The sequence below is a fragment of the Mixophyes fleayi genome, chromosome 9 (genome assembly GCF_038048845.1).
Source record: "Mixophyes fleayi isolate aMixFle1 chromosome 9, aMixFle1.hap1, whole genome shotgun sequence".
In the NCBI taxonomy this organism is placed as follows: domain Eukaryota; kingdom Metazoa; phylum Chordata; class Amphibia; order Anura; family Limnodynastidae; genus Mixophyes; species Mixophyes fleayi.
In genome coordinates this window covers 104,296,470-104,317,534 of record NC_134410.1, presented here as the reverse complement: position 1 = coordinate 104,317,534, position 21,065 = coordinate 104,296,470, and the positions used below count along the sequence as shown (strand labels likewise).

The following is a 21,065-nucleotide window of genomic DNA, read 5'->3' as shown; positions in this document are numbered from 1 at the left end:
CATTAATAACTTTAGCACATTCTGAATATGCTCCATTTCTTACTACCTTTTCTCTTCTTTAATCAGTTATCAAACTTTTCCCCCAAGACCTAGCAGTGTTGATGAATGATTTCGAAAAATACATCACATTAATTGTTCTATGAAGATCTAGTTTGAAATCTACCTTTAATAAAAAAGCTAACCATATTTCTTAATCATTATGGTCCTCACACAAAGATATGCTCAGACTATTGTACATAGAGCCTCAGTTTTTGGAGCAGAGTGGTGCCACATGAAATATTTAGCTATTATATGTAATACAGCTCTGTTCAAGAAAAGGAGCAGAGGTGACAGAGGATTTTGGTGGAGGAAGTTAGGGATCAAGTGAGGCACACACCACATGGTAATGATTAATCTCCTTACCATGTGTGCATGCTGTAGCTCAGCCCTGGCTTCTCCTCTTAGCTCAAACTCTGGTAAAACGTCATGCAAAGCATCAAAGGTGATGCAAATAAAAAGCAAAGAGTGGAAATGAGCCAATGATTTCTCCATAGTTGCCTGTGTTTTTAAATTATGTTCTACAATATATTTCATAATGACATTTCTCAGAATCCTTTCAAAGACTGTATCTATGAAGTGCAGGTATGCAAAACTGTTCTCTCTTCTAGCTGAATTAGGCCAACTGCAGCGTCCTTAAACAAGAGATGCTCAGACTCTGTTCCCCGAGAACCGAACACACCCAAACTTAGCTAAACTTAGCCGGCTCGGTGCTTTCACATAACCTCGGAATTGAAAACGAGTCAAAACGTCATTGGTACGTCGTCGGATCTCCCGAGTTTTGGATTCTATAAGTACCACACTCCACAGCGATCCAGCTCCATTTCACAGAGGGGGTAGCAAAGTTCTTGGCAATCTCTACTGCAGTTGAGCAGCGTCAAGGGTAGAAAAGAAAGATGAGGGGTAGCAGTGTTCTTCAAAGTCTCCAGTGACATTCAGGAGAGCTCCATTGCTCCATTGCTAATTGTCATTGCTGAAATAGAACTAATAGGTCTGGCAGGCTTGGTCCTCTAAATCTGCAGTCACATTGTACTATGTTATATAGGTAAAACACAAAGAGGAGAGCTATATTGCTCCATTGCTAATTTGCATTGCTGATATAGAAATAATAGGGCTAGCAGGCTTGGTCTTCTAAATGTGCAGTCACATTATACTGTGTTATATAGGTAAAACACAAAGAGGAGAGCTCCACTGCTAATTGTCATTGCTGAAATAGAAATAATAGGGCTGGCAGGCTTGGTCTAAATCTGCAGTTACATTTAACTGTACCATAGCTCACTCAGAAACAGGAGAGGTGGCAGGGTTCAGTGCTGAAACAGAAATTTTAATAATAGGGCTGTCAGTGTTCTTAAAAGTCTCCAGTGACATTCTATTGTGCCATAGCTCATAGAGAAACAGAAAAGGTGGCATTGTTCTTGTCACTCTCCAGTCTCAGTCATGATGATACTAATCCCTCTACCTCATGTGCTAAAGCCTATGTTCAAATGCATAGTGGGTTTTTTTTAACTCAAAATTTTATTGCATAATTAAGTATGAATGACATAAACAGAAAACAACAAGCATTTTGGTTGAAATAATCACAAAGCAGATATCCAGCAATGTCACTCACAAAACAGTAAAATGTATTGCAATATAACAAGATAGTAATGGGTAAGGGACGGGAGGGAAAGGTAGCGGACATTGAAGGGGGTGTAGGGTAGGCAAGGGGGGGGGGAGATGGCCGTCTCACGGGGTATACTAAGAAAAGCATGTTCACCTTCAGAAGGGAACGCTATCAGGTCTGCATGGGAGTATTTTAAAGTAGTAAGGGGGTCAATGTTATATGGAATTGTGTAGGGGGAGATTATTTGGAGGAAGAAATAACTGCGGGACCCTAGGCATAAAGCCAGGGGGCCCAGATTTGATGAAATTTGTCTTCTTTGTCTCGTAGTAGTGACGTAATTTTTTCCATGTTGGCAATAAACCATATATATGATCTAAGAGAAGAGATGCGAGGGGGGTCCGCCTGCTTCCAAAATTTAGCAATCAGGCATCTAGCGGCTGCCAGGACATGTGAAGCAAGTTTTGCAGAGTGGGTGTCTAGGTCCTGTATAGGATAACAGAGTAGGAAGGACCATGGGCAAATGCATAGTGTTTTTAAGTCAGAGAAACAAAAATGTAAATAAAAAGCTTGTACCTTTTTAAAGAAAAAAAAGACCTCTCTAATAAACGTGAAAGTTTACTGTAGAAAAACATAAAATTGCCAACATGACTTTTTACCCAAAATATTACCAAGCATACTAGCACCAGCTAGCTCCCTTCTCTCAGCTAGATCTCAGCACCTGCAATCTACACTGTCATCATATTCACCCTCATCAGTGTGTACATCATCCTCAAAAAATACTAATTCTGGAATCCCCCATCACAGAAGTCTGTGTATTTTGATGTAATGGCCTTCCTCATGGAATTTGTAGATCATTTTACAGAAGAGCTGTCACGATTTTTGGGCAATTCCTTTAGACCAGACCAAATATCAAAATGTTGTGCAGACTCATCTGCATCACCACTGGGTGTCTTGGGAAAGCTAAGTTTATTCCTAGCAGCAACTTCCAGAGAAACTGAAGGAGGAGACGTCATTGTGTCATGTAATACTTGAGCTGTCAGCTTTCTGACCAGGAGCTCATTGCATCTCTTGAGATCTGGGTCAGTTGGAAAGAAAGAGAAGACATAGCTCTTAAACCTAGGATCAAGCACAGTTGCCAAAATGTAATGATCTGATTTCAAGATGTTAATAAGTCTTGGATCCTGGCGAAGCGAATACTTAATCTACAAGTCCAACATAATTAACGGAATTGCTTTGTTTAATTTCCTCCTTAAATTTCTCTTGCTGTTTTTCAAAAAGTCTAATTAGGGAAACCACTTGACTCAAGCAAACAGTGTCTGCACTCTCTTCACAGGTGATTACTTCGAGTGGTTTCAGCATCTTGCACAACACGGAAAGTATTCTCCATTGCGCTGGACTAAAGTGTATTCCCCCTAAATTCTATTCTTCTTGCAGCTGCTGCATTCTCCTACATGCTGTTGCAGAATCCCGAAAATGACCCTAAATATTTCAGGACACAGACAGCATCTCCTGTATGTCATTGTCATTTTTTAAAAAGTTCTGGACCACCAAGTTAATTGTGTGAGCAAAACAGGGAATGTGATGGAATTCCCCCCACTATAATGCTCTAACAATATTGGTGGCGTTAGCAGAAATCACATATCCTCAGGAGAATCCAAGCAGGATAAGCCATTTCGCAATGACATCCCTTACTTTTTCAAACAGGTTGTCAGCGGTATTACCTCTGACCTGTGCCTTGTCTCGTCTCTGATAACCACCTCTCACTCCCGCCTTCAAGACTTCTCCCTGTGCTGCTCCCCACTTATTTAATTTCCTACCTTGCTCAATCAGACTTTCCCATAGCCTTCAAATCTTTAGAAAACCCAACTTTTTTTAGAGGTGACCTTATCCTCGATAATACTATTCACACTAATGCACCCTCACAACTATCCCATTCTCCACTCTGAGCCACACTCGCTCCTCTTGTTTCAGCTGTGCCCTCTTCCCTTTAGAATGTAAGCTCTCTAATGAGCAGGGTCCTCCATACCCTTTGTTTTCATGTCTCCATTCATTTTGTCTGCCTTGTCTGCTCTTGTTTTACGTATGTCTTGTTTTATGTATGTCCTACTGTACGGTGTGTGGAGCACTGTGATGCCTTACAAATCTACGATAATAATAATAATAATATGCCTCTTAGAGAAGCAAATGATACACAGAGTAGCCTGCCTCTGAAAAATGTTACGTTCTTGGGTACATGCTGCTGCTGTTCCTGCTGGTGAAGGCAAATCACCAAGTGGGCTAACACAATCATATAGTCTTTAGTTTTCCCAGTTCCGCTTGTCTCCATATCTCTGGTAAAGTGTACAATGGGTAGAACGGCATTTTGTAGCCCAATAATTTTATTTTTTTGTAATCTTCTGGTACAGGTGAGGAATTGCTTGTCAAGTAAAATGGTATTGAGATGGAATTTGATAATGGGGACACAGGACCTCAATTAACTGTCTTATTCCTGCTGCATTAATGGTGAATATTGGACATAGATCTAATACTAGTATAGTCGCCATGGCGCCGGTGATCCGCTGTGCGACTGGGTGACAGTTACCATAGTTGCTTCCTCTTGCAAAGAATTGTTTAACAGTCAATTGTTGTAAACTACTAGTAGTATTCTTCTTGGTCTGCTTCTGGGTTGAAGATCCACCCTCAGCAGCAGGAGCAGCAGCAGTGGGACTAACACTCAAGGATTCTTCTGAGGGGTTATAGGATGGGGGAGGAGTCATCTCGCTTTAGCAACTTGGATGCAGGACTAACTCCGATCACTTGTGAGGATATTGAAGATGAAGATGTTGGGGGTGTAGATTGCAGGTGCTGGGATCTATCTGAGAGAAGGGAGGTAGCTGATATTGGACTGCTTGTGGTTATTTTTTAGCATAAATTTGATTTTCACAAAAGGTTTCCATGAACTCGCTTCAAATGGCGTAACATGGATGAGGTTCCTAGATGGTTAAGTTGCCTACCTCTACTGACTGTGGCTTTACAATGCTGCAAATGTCTAGACAACTGTTGTCAGGATTTGTGTAAAAATAATGCCACACGGCTTTTCAGCGCAGTATTATAAAAAGTATACTGCGGACCTTGTTCCTTATTTAACATCCTTTTACAAACAAATTCTGGAGGGGGCTTCCTTTGACTCTGCTACCACGCTTGCCAATATTGCAGTAATTCCTAAACCTGGGAAAGACCTTCTCCACTGTGCGGGCTAGAGACCCATTTCCCTCCTCAATGTAGATCTCAAGCTTTATGCTAAAATATGGGCTACCAGGCTTAACCCTTTGCTCCCAAAACTGGTTCACCCGGACCAAACGGGATTCATCCCAGGGAGACAGGCCCCCGACAACACTTGACGATCCATCAATTTGATCCACTCTACATAACGGAAAATTGCCCTCGCTCATGATGGCCTTGGATGCGGAAAAGGTGTTTGACCATATCTCTTGGACATTCATGAGTCGAGTCCTCGAATCCATGGGCTTTTGTGGTAGGTTTCTAACTGGTATTTTGGCTCTCTATAGAAACCCCTCTGCTACGGTTTCGGCCAATGGCCTAACTTCCAAACCATTTACAATTTCTAATGGCACTCGCCAGGGTTGCCCCCTCTCCCCATTGATCTTCACTCTTATAATCGAACCGTTAGCAGCCAGAATTCGTTGCAACCAATCCATTTCTGGTATTAAGGTCGGTTATACGGAAAGCAAAATTGCTTTGTATGCAGATGATGTCCTCATTAGCTTGTCCAACCCCATTACCTCTCTCCCCCCCCATCTCTCGGAATTAGATACTTATGGGCACTTCTCGGGCTATAAAATTAACCCTGCCAAAACTGAAACTTTGGATTTCTATATCTCTAAAACAAATAAGGCAATCCTAGATCAAACATTCCCTTTCACCTGGCATCGCCATAAAATAAAATACCTGGGGGTCTTCCTTACCAAAAATCCCTCCCATCTATTCCAAGCTAATTTCCCCCATACCCTTTCTCAAATTAAGAAAGATTTCAACACCTGGTCCCTCCAACTTATCTCATGGATAGGTCGTATAAACTCTGTTAAAATGAATATTCTTCCCAGACTGGTGTACCTTTTTCAAACCTTGCCTATCCGAATTCTCCCCTATGTATTTAAATTCCTCCAATTTGAGTCTTCTAAATTTATTTGGGCAGGTAGACGCCCACGAGTACGGCTTGGGGTCCTACAGAGATCCTCACGGGGTGGTGGTCTAGGTATACCAAATTTTAAAAAATACTACCTATCGGCGCAAATCGCTCAATGTGTCTTATTGAACGGTCCTGTTTTTGCTAGGGTCTGGGTGACACTAGAGGCGGAAAGTCTGGGGATGCTCACTCCTGCCTCCCTTCTGTGGATTCCAAGGGCCCGTCGCCCCAAAAAAGCTTTGTCTCATCCCATAATCTCCCACTCTCTGGCTATATGGGACTCATCCATCAGGCTCTATGGTCTCTCTCCGCAGCCATCACCAATTATCCCCCTCTTTAATAACCCTGATTTCCCTCCTGGCCTACACCATTCCGCATTCCTTCCTTGGCATTCCTGAGGGATACGTTTTCTAAATGACATAACCCGCAATATAACTTTTCCCCAATTCACGGATATTCAAACTAAAATTGGCTTGCCCACATGGATATTTTATCAATTCCTGCAAATTCGCAATTTTCACTCCCTCTCCAAACCACGTCTTACCTCTCACATCTCACAACAATTGAAACACTGTGTCTGCACCAAGCATCGACGTCAGGTCTTATTTCTAATATCTATTCTGAACTAATTGTTCCCTCTACTCCTCCTCGAGACTCCCATGAGATGTCATGGGAACATGGCCTGGGCTCTCCTCTTGATGATGAGGAGTGGTCGGAAATTCGGGACAATGCTGCCTCCAGCTCAATCTGCGTCCGAATAAAGGAAAATGTTTACAAACTTCTTTACCGGTGGTACTATGTTTCTACTCGACTACAAAAGATACTGCTTGATTCCTCTGACAGATGTTGGCGTCTATGCTCTGGCGCGGGCTCTTTCTTACATATATGGTGGGACTGCACGAAACTGATTCCCATCTGGCGCGAAATTAAAGCTTTGATAGAAATGTTAATTCAAACCCCCATACCCTTTGACCCTAAATTTTTCCTTCTACCCCTTGGGTTCCCCACGGCCACTAGACACCAAAATAAACTTGCTCGTCACATTATTTCAGCGACCACATGTCAAATCGCCATAGATTGGAGGCAGGCTGCCCCCCTTCATTCTCCGCTGTAACTAATAGGATTTGGCATACGTATAAGATGGAATATATGACTAGCATTATACGAAACAAAAATCTTTTAACAAGGTCCGGGACCCCTGGATGTCTTACTTCCAATACCGCTCCCCTTTTTCCTAATCGTTCCCCCGCCCCTTACGTAGCCCCCTCCCCCCTCCCATCTCATTGCCTCTGGTTCAAGAGCGATCTCCCACGCCCCTCCCCTTCTCCCCCTCCACCTCTCATCTTCTCTTTTATCTTCCTCTTTCTCATCCTTCTCCTTTTATTTTCTTTCTTCTCTTTTAAATATAAAAATATCGGGCTTTATTTTATAAAATCTGTGCTATTTTTTTTCTGAAGCACTGAGATTTCTACTTCACTATTTAATGTACTGAATATATTTTGTTTGATATAACATGTATCTCTTTGCATTGTTAATTCTTTTTTGACCGTTAATAAACACTTGTTTAAAAAAGATTAAAAAAAATAATGCCACACATAAGAGGTGGATTTTTTGGTCTTATGCCCAGGCATGACAATGGCCTTCTTATCACTGGCAAGAACTGCTGCAGTCTTTGTTTGAAAGTGTGAGGTGGTCAAAATTGACTACAAATGACTTGTAATTAGTGTTATTGAAGTTAATAATAATGTAGGGGGGAAAAAGCTAAATTATGTGATTTTAGCAAAAAAACATAGGGATTTTAGAAAAAAATAGGGATCCAAGAAAAAAAAACCAGAACCAAAACACGCAAGGGCGGTTTTGCCAAAACCACAACCAAAACACGAAGTTAATCCAGATCCAAAACCAAAACCAGAACACAGGGGTCAGTGAACATCTCGCCCTTAAACATGTCTTCCTATGGCAAGTCTAGTGTGCATATGAAAATGTCTTACCCACTATTACAATTGTTATCTCAGATATCTTCAGTTCTCATAAGTTACTAAAACTTTACTCTTTACATATAAATAATTATTATTATTATTATTATTATTATTATTATTGTGAATGTCGACAATCACACTGTTCATATTTCAAGCTGTCACCAGAATAGAAGTATTGACATTTAGCTTGCCAACATTTTCATGTCTGAAATATGACCGCATCCCATTCAACTAAACCGACAGGTTCCCCAGATGATCCAGGGCTGCTGTCCCATCAGCCACTAATACAAACAAGAATGTTGCCAATGCCATTTCTCTGTGAATTCCCGTTTCCATGACTGAGGACAATATTGACTAAAGGGAGGAATACTGACAACATTACAATGTTAAGCTGTAGTGGCAGAGAGGAGACCAGTTCTGAACCACTAAAGGCTTTGGGGGGCCCGTCATATTGAAGGAAGGGTGCATCCCAGGGAAGTAAATAATTGTCTTGCACCATTGTAAGCTTGGGTTGTGTTCTCCTCTTACTACTGCTAATAGGAAAACGTACTTGAATTACAGGACAACACAATCTAGAATACAAATAAATCAATATGAAAATATATCTCTGTATATGTAAATGTTCCCATTCAATGGTAGAACATGTTTGATAGTACTATACTGTACTGTGCTTTGACTATCAAATAAAGAAGAGTATGATGATATACAGAATTATGAGCAGCATGCTGGAGACTTGAATATCAGTCAACTAGTTGCAAAGCCTAAGGGACTAACACAAATGCTCTGTATATTTGTTTTTATTGATATAAGAGCTGTCATTTGACGTAAGGTAAATATTAGCCATAGACATATTAGTGCTCAAAACTGCTGTGTGAATGGTATGGTCGATTTTTAACTCATATAATTAGTTATCAAACAAAGCAATATATTTATCTTACATAGCATCACCCATGTTTTAATTGGCAAGAGGCGTTCCATGCTGCATTTACAATAGGTAAATAATAGGGGTAATGTCTCTATAGCAACACAGTGTTTAATTTATATTTATTCTAGCACAACTTCAAAGAGAACTTATTGCCACTGTTCAAAAAAAACAAAGCAAAATAACTTTTAGAAGTCAGATTGTTTAGCTTGTCTTGTTATTTCTCAACGGTCTATGAGGACTGGCCCTCTCCTTTCCCATTACCAGCTCCCTGGCGCTGCAGTTTGTAAAGTGGATTAGCTCTCTACAACAAACTCTTATTTTAAGATTTTACATTTCAGTGGAGTGAGCTAGAATCTTGGTTCTATATTTAATGAGCCAACTGACACACATCAATTGCATTAAAACTGGAAAGTTCTAATAAAGCCTTGCATGCTAACCCTTACTTTCTTTTGGGTACCAAGTGCAGGTGTATATTCTTATATATCATTTTAATCCAAAAGGCATAAGGAGTCCAAGTTCTGGGAAAATAAGCATTCTGAATTATAGGGTTTTAGAAATAAAAACATATTAGGATATGTGGAAGCACTAGCATAAGAACACGGTAGCAAACGATAGTGTGGTCGCTGCTGGGAAGTGCCTACTGTCTAACTGGACAAAGGCAAAGAAACATGGACAGAATGGTAGTTTAAACACAGGTCAAGTGGAACGGAATCCAAAGACACTGAATAGAGTGTTCATAGAGAAAAGTATCATATAGCAGTGTTAGTGATTGGTTCATCTTTTTAAACTTTTACAAGTAATAGTAACAAAAGTAATTCAAAGGCGGTACATTTATAAAGACAATCATTGCAAGCTTGCAATGCTCTATGGATTTCCGTTATAGTTATTTATAAATAGTAATTGAATTACTTTGCAATTTTTTTAGCAAAAGTACTTCCACATCCTGATCTACTCTATGGATGACACCATTCCACTCTCTATTTAGTTAAGCTAGTAATTCATTGAATGCCAACAAAGATTCAGTAGCAGTGTAAGTAGAGATTTTAGCAATAGAAAGATAATGTTGTATCTGTATTGTTCCAACCAAACAAAGGCAGTTTCCTGACGCTCCCATGGTAGCACCTAGGTTTTAATGGGAAATGTCCCACTTGAACACAAAGGGCATGATTTATGTTTGGATGAATGACTATTTGTGTAGTGTATCTTGCGGGAAATTGCTCTGCGTATGTTCAGAAACAGGCCCTACACCAAGGTACACAATTGCATGCAAATCATATCTGAACACAAATGACAGGTATGACTGCCTACAATTTGAGAGGCGGATCGAATGGGAAGGATCGGACTAACTTAGGCAATATTCAGTAAGGGCATTGTGACATAGATGCGGACAATTTAAGCCCTAGGCTTCTCCTAAGTATGCTTAGTTTCAGCCGTATCATTTGCACCCACTACACGTCAGGTGTGACTGATAGTGATGGCATAGTCTTTGAATTGAAAAGTTCACATATACGTGCCACTAGCTAGTGTAACAGAACAACTGTTTGCAAGTAAGATAGATTATAAAAATGCATTGTATGTACAGTCCACAATGCCATCATTTTTATTCATGTATTTAATGTAAAACAAATATTTAAAAACACATATTTCTATAAATGATTATTCTGGTAAGAGTTGTTCTTTTATTTTAGGTTTTCTTTTATTTTATGTTAGAAATCTGTTTTTATGCATTGTGATGTGACCTTTCATTTTACATATGCTTGTGTGTTTACTGCAGTCTGTTGTTTGTACCTTGTTAAGGCAAGTACTGCATTGCAAGAGCGTAGTTACACATAGATTCAAGTCAAAGCGTATCTTGAGATACGCTTTGATTTGAATATGGAAGGAACTACGCTGAAGTTCTGTGGTCTGTCTTAAAACTCAAATTGCATGTAATTTATGTTTGGACTTGAATTACACCCAAAGAGTGCTTTAGGACAATTCAACTACTACAACACTGCATGTTTTTGTTCCCCATAAGCTATTGCATAGGTTAACACACAACAGCTGACCTCTAGAATGTAAGCTCTCACAGACAGGCTCCTCTTTACCTATTGTATCATGACTGCTTACTATTCATCTTCCTCATATGTCCTTCACATGTCTTTTGCTACATTCTGTGTGAGTCCCTACAGTTTTATTCACACCTATCTGTGCTACTTGTGAAGTATATCTAACATTCTCTTCTCATGTTAGGAGGGGGTTGGGTTTTTTTGCCATGTAGGGCACTGTCCTAGAGATGTGGGAGGGGCTTCATATCTCTGTTATTAAATGGGGACGTAATACTACTATTTAATAGAGCTGCAGGTATTGTTAAAGTAACACTGAACTTTTATTTTACTTTTGTACTAGTAGATGTATGTCCTGGTGGGAGGGGTCAAGTATCTTGTCAGTTATTACTGTTTGTACCTGTTAATAAGTAAACATGTTTTACATCGCTCTTCCACAATTGCATATAGTTTTTAAGTTTTTATAAGCACAAAAACACATGGGGGCCTGAGTCATTAAGGAGAGCAAATCAAAAAAAGAATTAACATTGCACCTTGCCAAAACCATGTTGCATTGGAGGGGGAGATAAATTTAAAATGTGGGGACAGATTTATATTTGGGCTAGGGCATGTCCTAAATCAGTGGTCAGGGAACAGGGGTAAAGTACCCCAAATGGGGTAAAAATTTAATTCCTGGGGGTAATGCTGCCGATTCACATGCTGTCAGTTGGATTGTAGACCCCTTTAAATGTAAAATTGCTGTTGTACCAGAAGAGCCTCAAGGGTTGGCAGAGGCACTTCTTGAGCTTCAATGCAATAATGAAGCATGCATTGCATTTTAAAACAAAGCAGATCTGTCATATTTTTGGATGTCAACAGCTGCAAAGGTATTCAAAATTGCACATGAGGAGGTAGTCAAAAAGTTGCTGCCTTTTGCAATAACCTACCTTTGCGAGCAAGGATTTTCTACTCTAACGAACATAAAAACAAAGCAGAGAAGTCGAATGGACCCTGAAGACTGTATCCAAATTGCTCTGACATCAAAATGCCCTAATATTGATGCTCTTGTATCAGAAATGAAGCAACATCATTTCTCCAAATCCTGAAGTTTTGAAATTGAAGTTTTCAAAGAAATTTTGAATAGATTCAATAAAATGTGGTATTACAATAATTAATAATATATGATTTCCTTCCTGTCAAATCAAGGGGGTAACGTTGGTGTATCTAAATATATTTTGGGGTAAAAGGTAGAAAAGTTCCCTGACCCCTGTCCTAGATCAACTTTAAATTTCAGTGTAAAATTAATGCTATCAAGTATTTGTGTGCTACATGAAAAAGCAGCCAGTATTTTCCTTACATGCAAAATAGTAAACAAATTTGCACCCCTTGCATTGAAACATGGTTTGTCCAGGAGAAAATATACACCATTTTTTTTGCCTTGCTCTCCATAATAACTCAGGCCATGGTGTCAGAAGTGGACAGACATAGCTCAGGGTCAGAGGAGGGCTGGCAAATTTTAGCCCGGGGGGGGGGAAGGGAGGGGGGCAAGACTTGACTCAGCAGCCTACTAGGAACAATTTAAAGTAAAAAAAATGCAGGTGGCCCAGTGAACCAGCCCAAGGTAGACCACTATGGGACCGGTCTGCCCCCTAGTCCAGCCTGCACCTGCTCAGGGTCTCCGCTGCATTAATTCATTGACTTTTGATGTAAGCATTGCTGACTGAAATTCAAAAAGGAATGGAGAGTGTACAGCATTGCTGGATTGTTTTACAAGTCTAAAAAGGTACAACCTTATACACTACTAAATTTAGAAGATCATGATATTTTATTACAAAACTTTGAAGAAATATGTCTTCCTGTAAACAAATAACAAATAACGGACAGATATGCTTTCAACACCACCAACCAAAGGTATGATGAAACAATACACTCATGTTTCCATGCTTTGACACCATTACAAACGAACTTATTAGGCATAGAACCATCTGTGGTATCTTTAATGACAGTCTGCACGCAATTATTGCAAGAGTAGGTGTTAACCTGTATGATAAAGGAACAATCAGAGAGTAGTGTAAGACAGTTAAGGAAAAAGGCAGAAGTGTGCCATGTACGGTACACACCACCCCTATAGTCTGACTGGCAAAAATGTCCAGCCTTTAACAAGCAATGCAATGCATGCAACAAACGGAACCACTTTGCCGAATGTTGCAAGTCTAAACACATGCAGGTAGCTAGACTGCTTACGTGAAATACAGAGAAAAAAAAATGCTACATGATGTCAATCTGGTGGATTGGAGTCAGGCCTACAACCTATTAGCATGTTATATTGTGAGAGCATTGACCTCATAACTGAGTTAGGTGAAATCTTCACTAGTCTAAAAGTTAAGCACAATAACAGTATCATGAAAATAAAAATTGACACTGATTTTAAATGCAATATTATATCCCAAAACCTACTTCTCAAACTAAGTCCTCAGGACCATTTTGACCATATAAGTTCAGTTAACCTTGTATCGTATCAAGGTCAAATCATCAAGACCCTGGACATGGCTGTGCTTGAATTCACAAGCGCTATTTAACATTTTCATATTATTGGACCTACCTGAGAGTGCTAAACTTAATGTAATAGACCAGGGACCGGAAGTGCACATTGTCCAACAAGAATAGCCAGAATTGAAGGAATTTAGTGACTTGTATGATAGTCATCATCAACATTTTTTTATATAGCGCCAACAAATTCCGTAGCGCTTTACAATTGGGAACAAACATTAATAAAACTGGGTAATGCATACAGAGAGGTAAGAGGGCCCTGCTCGCAAGCTTACAATCTATGGGACAATGGGAGTTTGAAACACAAGGACATGTGCTACATCATATTGCACAATGGACCAGCTAGACTGCAAAGGTAAAAGTACTGAGTGGGCTATGTGTGTTGCAATGTTGGTCAGAAGGTTGTTGTCTTGCGTTAGCAGTGTAGAGGATGGTAATTGGGTAAACTAGGGAGATTAAGAGGCTGGTTGAGGAATATCATAAGCTTGTCTAAACAGATGGGTTTTCAGAGAACACTTGAAGGTTTGAAGACTAGAGGAAAGTCTTACTCTGTGAAGGAGGGAATTCCACAAAGTGGGTGCAGCCGGAAAAAAGTCCTGTAACTGGGAATGGAAGGACGTGATGAGAGTGGAAGAGAGATGCAGATCTTGTGCAGAGCGGAGGTGTCGAAATGGGACATATTTTGAGACAAGTGAGGAGATGTATGTCGGTGCAATTTTGTTGAAGGCCCTGTATGTTTGTAGAATAATTTTATATTGGATTCGTTGAAAAACAAGAAACCAATGTAGAGACTGACAGGGTGGCTCAACAGAGGAAGAACGGTTTGCAAGGAAAATCAATCTAGCCGCTGTGTGCAAAATAGATTGTAGGGGTTCAAGTCTGATTATGGGAAGACCAGTAAGGAGTGAATTGCAAAAGTCGATGCAGAAGATGATGAGTGCATGAATTAAGGTTTTTTGCAGTGTCTTGTGTAAGATATGTGGGTATTTCGGAAATGTTCTTTAGATGTATGTAACATGATTTAGATATAGTCGATGTGGGGAATAAACGATAGTTGTGAGTCAAGTATTACACCTAGGCAGCGAGGTGGAATTTATGGTCATGTTATTAACAGAAATAGAAATGTCAGGCAGGAAACTTCTGTTTTTTGGTGGGAATATTATTAATTCTGTTTTTGAAAGATTGAGTTTGAGTTGGCGAGAAGACATCCAAGAGGAAATGGCAGAAAGACAGTCAGTAATACGAGACAACACAGATGGTGAGAGATCAGGAGAGCAGAGATAGGTTTGGGTACCATCTGCATAGAGGTGATACTGAAATCCAAAGGAGAGTATTAGTTTTCGAAGAGAAGTGGTGTAGATAGAGGATAGCAGATATAGGACTGAGCCTTGTGGTACTCAATGATTCTGAGTGGTCATTTATCATTTTCTAGCCAAATACATAAACAGTGCATTGAAGACATGGATATAATCAAATCTTCCCAAGGTATAAAAACCACACCCAACACAACACTTATGAATACATGTAATCTTTTATGGCTCAAAAAAGGTAATTAAACCAATTTTATCTTATAGATCTTCTGTTATACTGGAAAGGAATTTAGGGACCTTCCAGATCTCATCTGGGCTTGCTTAAAATACACTGATTGGAACAGACACCAGTCTAATATTCCTATATATTAGAAGGTTGACCATCATCTTCTTGAGAACTCTGCCAAAACCTATGCCCCTTTCTTCTGATGGGAGCCTTCTTAGAGGACAGAGATTAATTTTTCCAAATAAACTTCAGAAATACTATACCCAATGTTTACAACAAGGTCATCCAGGCCTTGAAGCTACCAAATGCAGGGGATACAAATCACTTTTCTGGTCTGCAATGTACAGCGATTATGAAAGGGCCATAGGTTTGTGTGCACCATATAATGCACTCAAAACTCATCAACCTAAGGAACATTCATTATGGATTTGTCTATCACTGCTCCTGACATATCAGAATGGCTCAGTAAGGAACACTTCTTACTGATCAACATTTATTCCACCTGGTTTGAGATTGATTACTTGCCTATCCTCACCAGTGCAATAGTAATTTCCAGGAGAATCTTCGCTGTATTTGGCATACCACAAAAAACCTCATCACAGATAATTACAAGCAGTTTTTAATACAGAGTCCAAAACCTTTGCTAATACATGGGACTTTGGGCACATCACAACCAGTCCTTTGTACCCACAGTCAAATAGTCTGGCTGAAAGGGCAGTACATTCAGCCAAACAGGCGTTATAAAAATATTCATGTACCAGAACTGTCAAATCTTTACCAAAGCATCAGTTATTGCAGAAGGTCTAAACTCAGGTACCCAGTTCACATACTAAGAAGCAAGTATTAAGTGGCAAATCACATTTGACAAAACAGCACTTCATCTTGGTCACAATGCCTGTATGTAACTTCATATGGGTATGACAAGTTAGCCACTGCTAAGAGAGCATCCAACCAACCTAACAGTTACATGGCTCAAGCTAGTGGTACCTCTTATGAAGGGTAGAGATGCCACATGTTAAGTGTGTCTGAGCCTGTCACTTCTACATGTAATCCTTTTATAGCCACCCCTTCTACCAATCTTGTTCCAATTGAATCCACAGGCAAAAAACCCTAAGTCATATGTTCAGATACAGGAATGTTCTCAGACCCTTATAGAAGGTCAGAGTACACATTAGAGCACCTTCCTTCAAAAATACCACCATCATCATAAGATCTGACAGACTACCAAGGCCTAGCCCACAGTTTCAGAACTTTGTGACTTAAACAACAATTATACTTCACTTCACTTGTTTATTTTCTCCCACTGTCTCATTTACTTATTGCTTCATTTACTCTTTTCCTATATTTATGAAGGAAGGGATGTAGATGAATGTCCTGCTGGGAGCTCAACAGAACTACATCATGGACTTTGGTGGGAGAGGACAAGTATCTCATCGGTTATTACTGTTTGTACCTGTTACTGAGTAAACATGTTCTAAATCACTCCTCCACACCTGCATCCAGTTTTTATTAGCACAAACATACAGTAATGTAAATTTGAAAATCACAATTTTGCGGATTAGTGGTCCTTTAACTATCATCAGGGTAGTGCAATGTCAACCGGAGTCAGATTTAGGATATTTTTCTGTGTGGGTCATTGGCAGTCCCTGTAGGAGTTACAGAAACAACTCCGGATTTGTTTTCTGGATCAGTGCAAAATGATAAGAAGTGTCTAAGAAAAAACCTCATATTGGTATTGATCAGCATATAGAAAACAAATATTTTATAAATGCAAAAAAATAATTAAAGCAAGTGTGTACTTCCAAAGGAGGGCTGACTCTACCTGATTTTTAAACCCACTTTCTTTAGGAGACAATGGGGGATATTTACTAATACCTCTAAAAAGTAAAAGTGGTGGTGTTGCCTATAGCAACAAACCAAATTCTAGCTATCATTTATCTTACTTTCTAGAAAATTATATCTATAATCTGATTGGTTGCTTTTTCGAAGTTTTAGTTAATCTAAGGACATTTTAAGCTTACTATCCCAAAGACACTTGGGTTGCACTGCAGTCTAATAGAGGAGCAGAAGATCAGCATGTACATTTGTTGTTAAATTCAATAGAGCCATTATTTGGAAGAGTAACAGATGAATTTTTTTTTTTCATTGATTTATGGTCACACAACAAATATGACACGCCACCTGGACTATAACATACAGTAGCTTAGGCTACTTAATTTTCAACATCGCCCCCAGCTGTTTTTACTTCCTTTTGTTTTTCATTTCCTGAATTACCACTAGGAATATAACTGTCTGGAATCTGTTGTGTGTCTTAAGTTGGGTGATTAAAGCTGAGTTCCGTAGTGAGCTGCTTTCATAGACTGCTCTTTATTGCACATAAATATAAAGTCTGAAGCATGTAAATGGTATGTACAGGCTCAATACAGGTGTTAAACATAATATTAAGGAGGACATTTTATTTATCTAATATGTGCAAGTAAAAGTGTAAATCTGAAAATGTAAATTTTGGGTTTTAGTGGTCTTTGTTCCTTTATCCATCATAAGGAAACTGCCACTCCTGGATCACCTCCGACCTCTTGAGCTGCTCCATCAGTGTCTCTACTTCTGATTCTTGCTCCTTTCCTCTTTCTCTCTTTATTAGTGTTCCCCAAGGCTCTGTTCTTGACCCTCTACTTTTTTCTACCTTCACCTCCTCTGTTGACAAATTCTTCCACTCCTTTGGCCTCCATCACCGCCTCTATGCCAATGACACCAAAATCTAGCGTTCCTTTTCACACCTTTCACCCTCTTTCCTATCGCACGTGTCCAACTGCCTCTCCGCCATCTCTACCTGGATGACCCAATGCTTCCTCAAACTTAAAATGTCCAAATTGCAGCTTACCAGCTTTCCCCCTTCTTACTTCACCAACCTTCTTTGAATCTCTCTCACAGTCCACAACATCACTCTATACTCTGTTCCCAACATATGCTGCCTCAGTGTCACCCTGTGCTTTTAGCTTTACCCCTCACATCCAGTCCATCTCCCAGTCCTGCCACCTCCACATCGACAACATTGCCCTTTACTCACTCGAGTAGTAACTAAAAACCTGATCCACTTGCTCCTTATTTATTGGCATGACTACTGTAACCTACTCCTCACTGGCCTCCCCAAAGCCCACCTTTCCCCTATTCTAGGCTGAATGCTGTGGCTAGACTTATCTTCCTCTCTAGCCAGGCCTCATCCTGTGCTCCTCTCTGTATATTCCTTCACTGGCTCCCCATCAGTGGCGGATCCAGGGGGGGGGGGGCGATCGCCCCCCCTAGCAGACACTTTCTGCCGACGGCTGCACAGTATGTGCAAGTCCGTCCAGCCGTGACAGGCAGGGACAGTGTGCTGCCCGGCTGCTCTGACTACAATCAGAGCAGCCGGGCAGCACACTGTCCCTGCCTGTCACGGCTGGACGGACCTGCACATAGTGTGCAGCCGTCAGCAGCCTAAGATGTTAGAAAGGGGCGGGGCCTAAATCCCCCCCCCTATCTCGCCCCGGGTACAGCATTTTTCTAGATCCGCCCCTGCTCCCCATTGCCTCAAGAATTAAGTTTAACCTGCTCACTTTTACCTACAAGGCCGTCATGAACGCTTTCCCTATATGATCTCTGACCTCGTCACGAGATACACCCCAGCATGTCCACTCTGCTCCACCTCTGACCTTCAGGTCTCTTTCGCCCTCATTACTTCCTCCCACTCCCATCTCCAAGACTTCTTCTGCTTTGCTTCCCACCTATGGAACTCATCGCTTCATCTTACCGCATTTTCCCCCAACCTTCAATCCTTCAAATGATCACAAGTCATCTCTTCAGGTTTACCTACCCTACCCCCTCAACCCTCACATCCATTACCCCTGCCTCACACATTCATCACATTCACTCCTGTCTCATTTACATCTATGCCTCTCATTACTCCCTCCTTCTAGAATGTAGGGAGGAGAGGGCAGGGCCCTTTTCTCGTTATGTCTCATGTCTCTCTCCTTTGCATGACCTGATATTTAAGATGAAAAAAAACACTATTGTGTTCATGGAAATCGTAGTTTTCAGTGCACTTGCTGAGCCTACACAGTGATGACTCACTGGATGGTAGGTATCATCCGTACTTTGAATAAACTTTTAATTTGTGCCTAGGCTAAGACACTGTTAAAATAATTATCCAGTATTCAGAAAATAGCAAATTGTTTTAATAAAGTAGCAAGTGCATCAGGTGACATGGTGACATACTCCAACCAGGACACTGACTTTGTGCAGCACCCTAATGGACTTTCTCCAAGTGCCTAAGTCTCCTCCAATAATCCAAAAACATACTCGAGGATTAAATGGTTGCTGGCAAAAAATGACCCTATTGTGTGTGGTAGAGAATTTAGACAGTAAGGGGCGTATTCAATTGTGAGCGTTAACGCTGAAAAACGAGCGCTCGAAAAATATTACCGTTTATACGGTAATATTGCGCACGAAAAGCGTTAATACGGTAGTTTACTCGCGGAATTTCAGCTCGAGCTGAAATTCTGCGAGTAATTACCGTATTAACGCTAAGATTTTTCGAGCACTCGTTTGTTAGCGTTAACGCTAACAATTGAATACGCCCCTAAGAACCAGTGGGACAGGGTGATGTGAATGATTAGATATTCTCTGTAGAGCACTTCATAATATTGTGGTGAAATATAAATAAACAATAACAATAATAAAGTAATAAAAAAAACAGCACTCTTGTGTATGGATTGTAACAGCTTAGTAGTAAAAACCAAAATAACTTTAACTTAAGCCAACTTTTCCTAAACTGTGCTCCAGGGGGGAAAGGGGCGCAGTGATCTCACACGGTGCTGCAGCCAGGGCCGGCCGTGATTTAGGAAAGCAAGGTGGTGGGCGCCTAGGTTCCCCTCCGCCTGCAATCCCCCATTTGTCCACCGGCCAGCCAAGAAAAAAAACAAAACTTACCAGTACTGGGGTGGTGGGGGTGCCCGGCAACCTTCTCCCTGCTCTCTTCACACTGACTTGGGCATGACGTTATCACGTCTGACATTTTCAGTGAAGAATGGCACAGAGAGGAGCCTGAACGTGAACAAAAGAAGAGAGTAGAAAAAGGAAAGAAAACAGAAAAAAGAGGGCCAAGTAAAAGATATGCAAAGCAAGAGAGGGACAGCAATGGGATGAAAAACACAGTGTAATAAAAGGGAAACTGGTGAAGGGGCACAGTGTGATGGTGAAGGGGCACAGTGTGGTGGTGAAGGAGCACAGTGTGGTGGTGAAGAGGCTTAAATACTTAAGTTACTTTGACCCATCTAATTAAAAAAATGTGACTACTCTGTAATTAGTTTGTCTTAGGGGTGCCTTTATGGAGACCGTAAGGGTGTCTCGAACTAAGAAAGTTTGGGAACCACTGGCTTTAGATATCCTTCACTGGAGAAAGTTGGATTTCTAAAATCTACTATTACTAATGAAAATTAGGGTAAGTTTTAACAATTTGTTTTACCTCTATGTTTCAATTAGGAACATTTAATTTTGACATTTAGTTGTCATTTAATCATACCTACAATATCCATTTTTGTGCAAGAAATATGCTTCGGAAACCTGAGAAACTGCAAACCTACATTATTGGGTTTTCTTACAGCAATATGAGGTCTATTCAAGAAGAAATCTAACTCTTAAATAGTTAACTAAGTAAACCCAATGTAAAAGGGATAAACAAGTATTATAGCAATACTATAAACAGCTGCATGGTGCATTTTCTTAATTTTTAAGGCCAAGGCCACTTACACATTCATGTTGACCTAACACCTTGAGAAACGTTTAAACTCATACAGCGCTCTGTAAGTTTCTAACACAGGTACTGAATGGTCAGAGCTGGACCCGCCCCTTCTTCTTGATTTGTCTTTTGCACTTTTTCTACACAATTATCTGCTTTCAACTTTGTGGAAACAGTTTGGGGAAGACCCATTCATGTTTCAGCATGACAGTACCCCGTGCACAAGGCGAGGTTCAACAAAAAATGGTTTCATGAGTTTGTTCTGGAAGGACTTGAGTGGCCTAAACAAAGCCCTGGCATCAACCCAATCAAACAAATGGCTGAATGGATGTGAATCCCCCCAGATATATTCCAAAATGTAGTGGAAATCCTTCCCAGAAATTGGAGGCTATTAGAGCAGCACAGGGCGGCTCAACTGCTGTCTCCAAATTATAGGACTGTACAACACAACTG

General features: G+C 40.4%; 1 protein-coding gene across 2 annotated transcripts in view; it reads right to left on the bottom strand.

The window, feature by feature from the left end:
* PTGS1 (prostaglandin-endoperoxide synthase 1) overlaps window positions 1–21,065 on the bottom strand; it is a 90,880-nt gene that overhangs the window by 67,576 nt on the left and 2,239 nt on the right. Inside the window, exon 1 of one of the 2 annotated variants that reach the window (XM_075184763.1) lies at window positions 19,805–19,915. The exons of the other annotated variant lie outside the window; for it this stretch is intronic. Coding sequence (XP_075040864.1) covers window positions 19,805–19,889 — 85 coding nt within the window. The 5' untranslated portion in view covers window positions 19,890–19,915. Of the gene's footprint in view, window positions 1–19,804; window positions 19,916–21,065 lie in introns of those variants that run through there. 2 annotated transcript variants of the gene reach the window in all.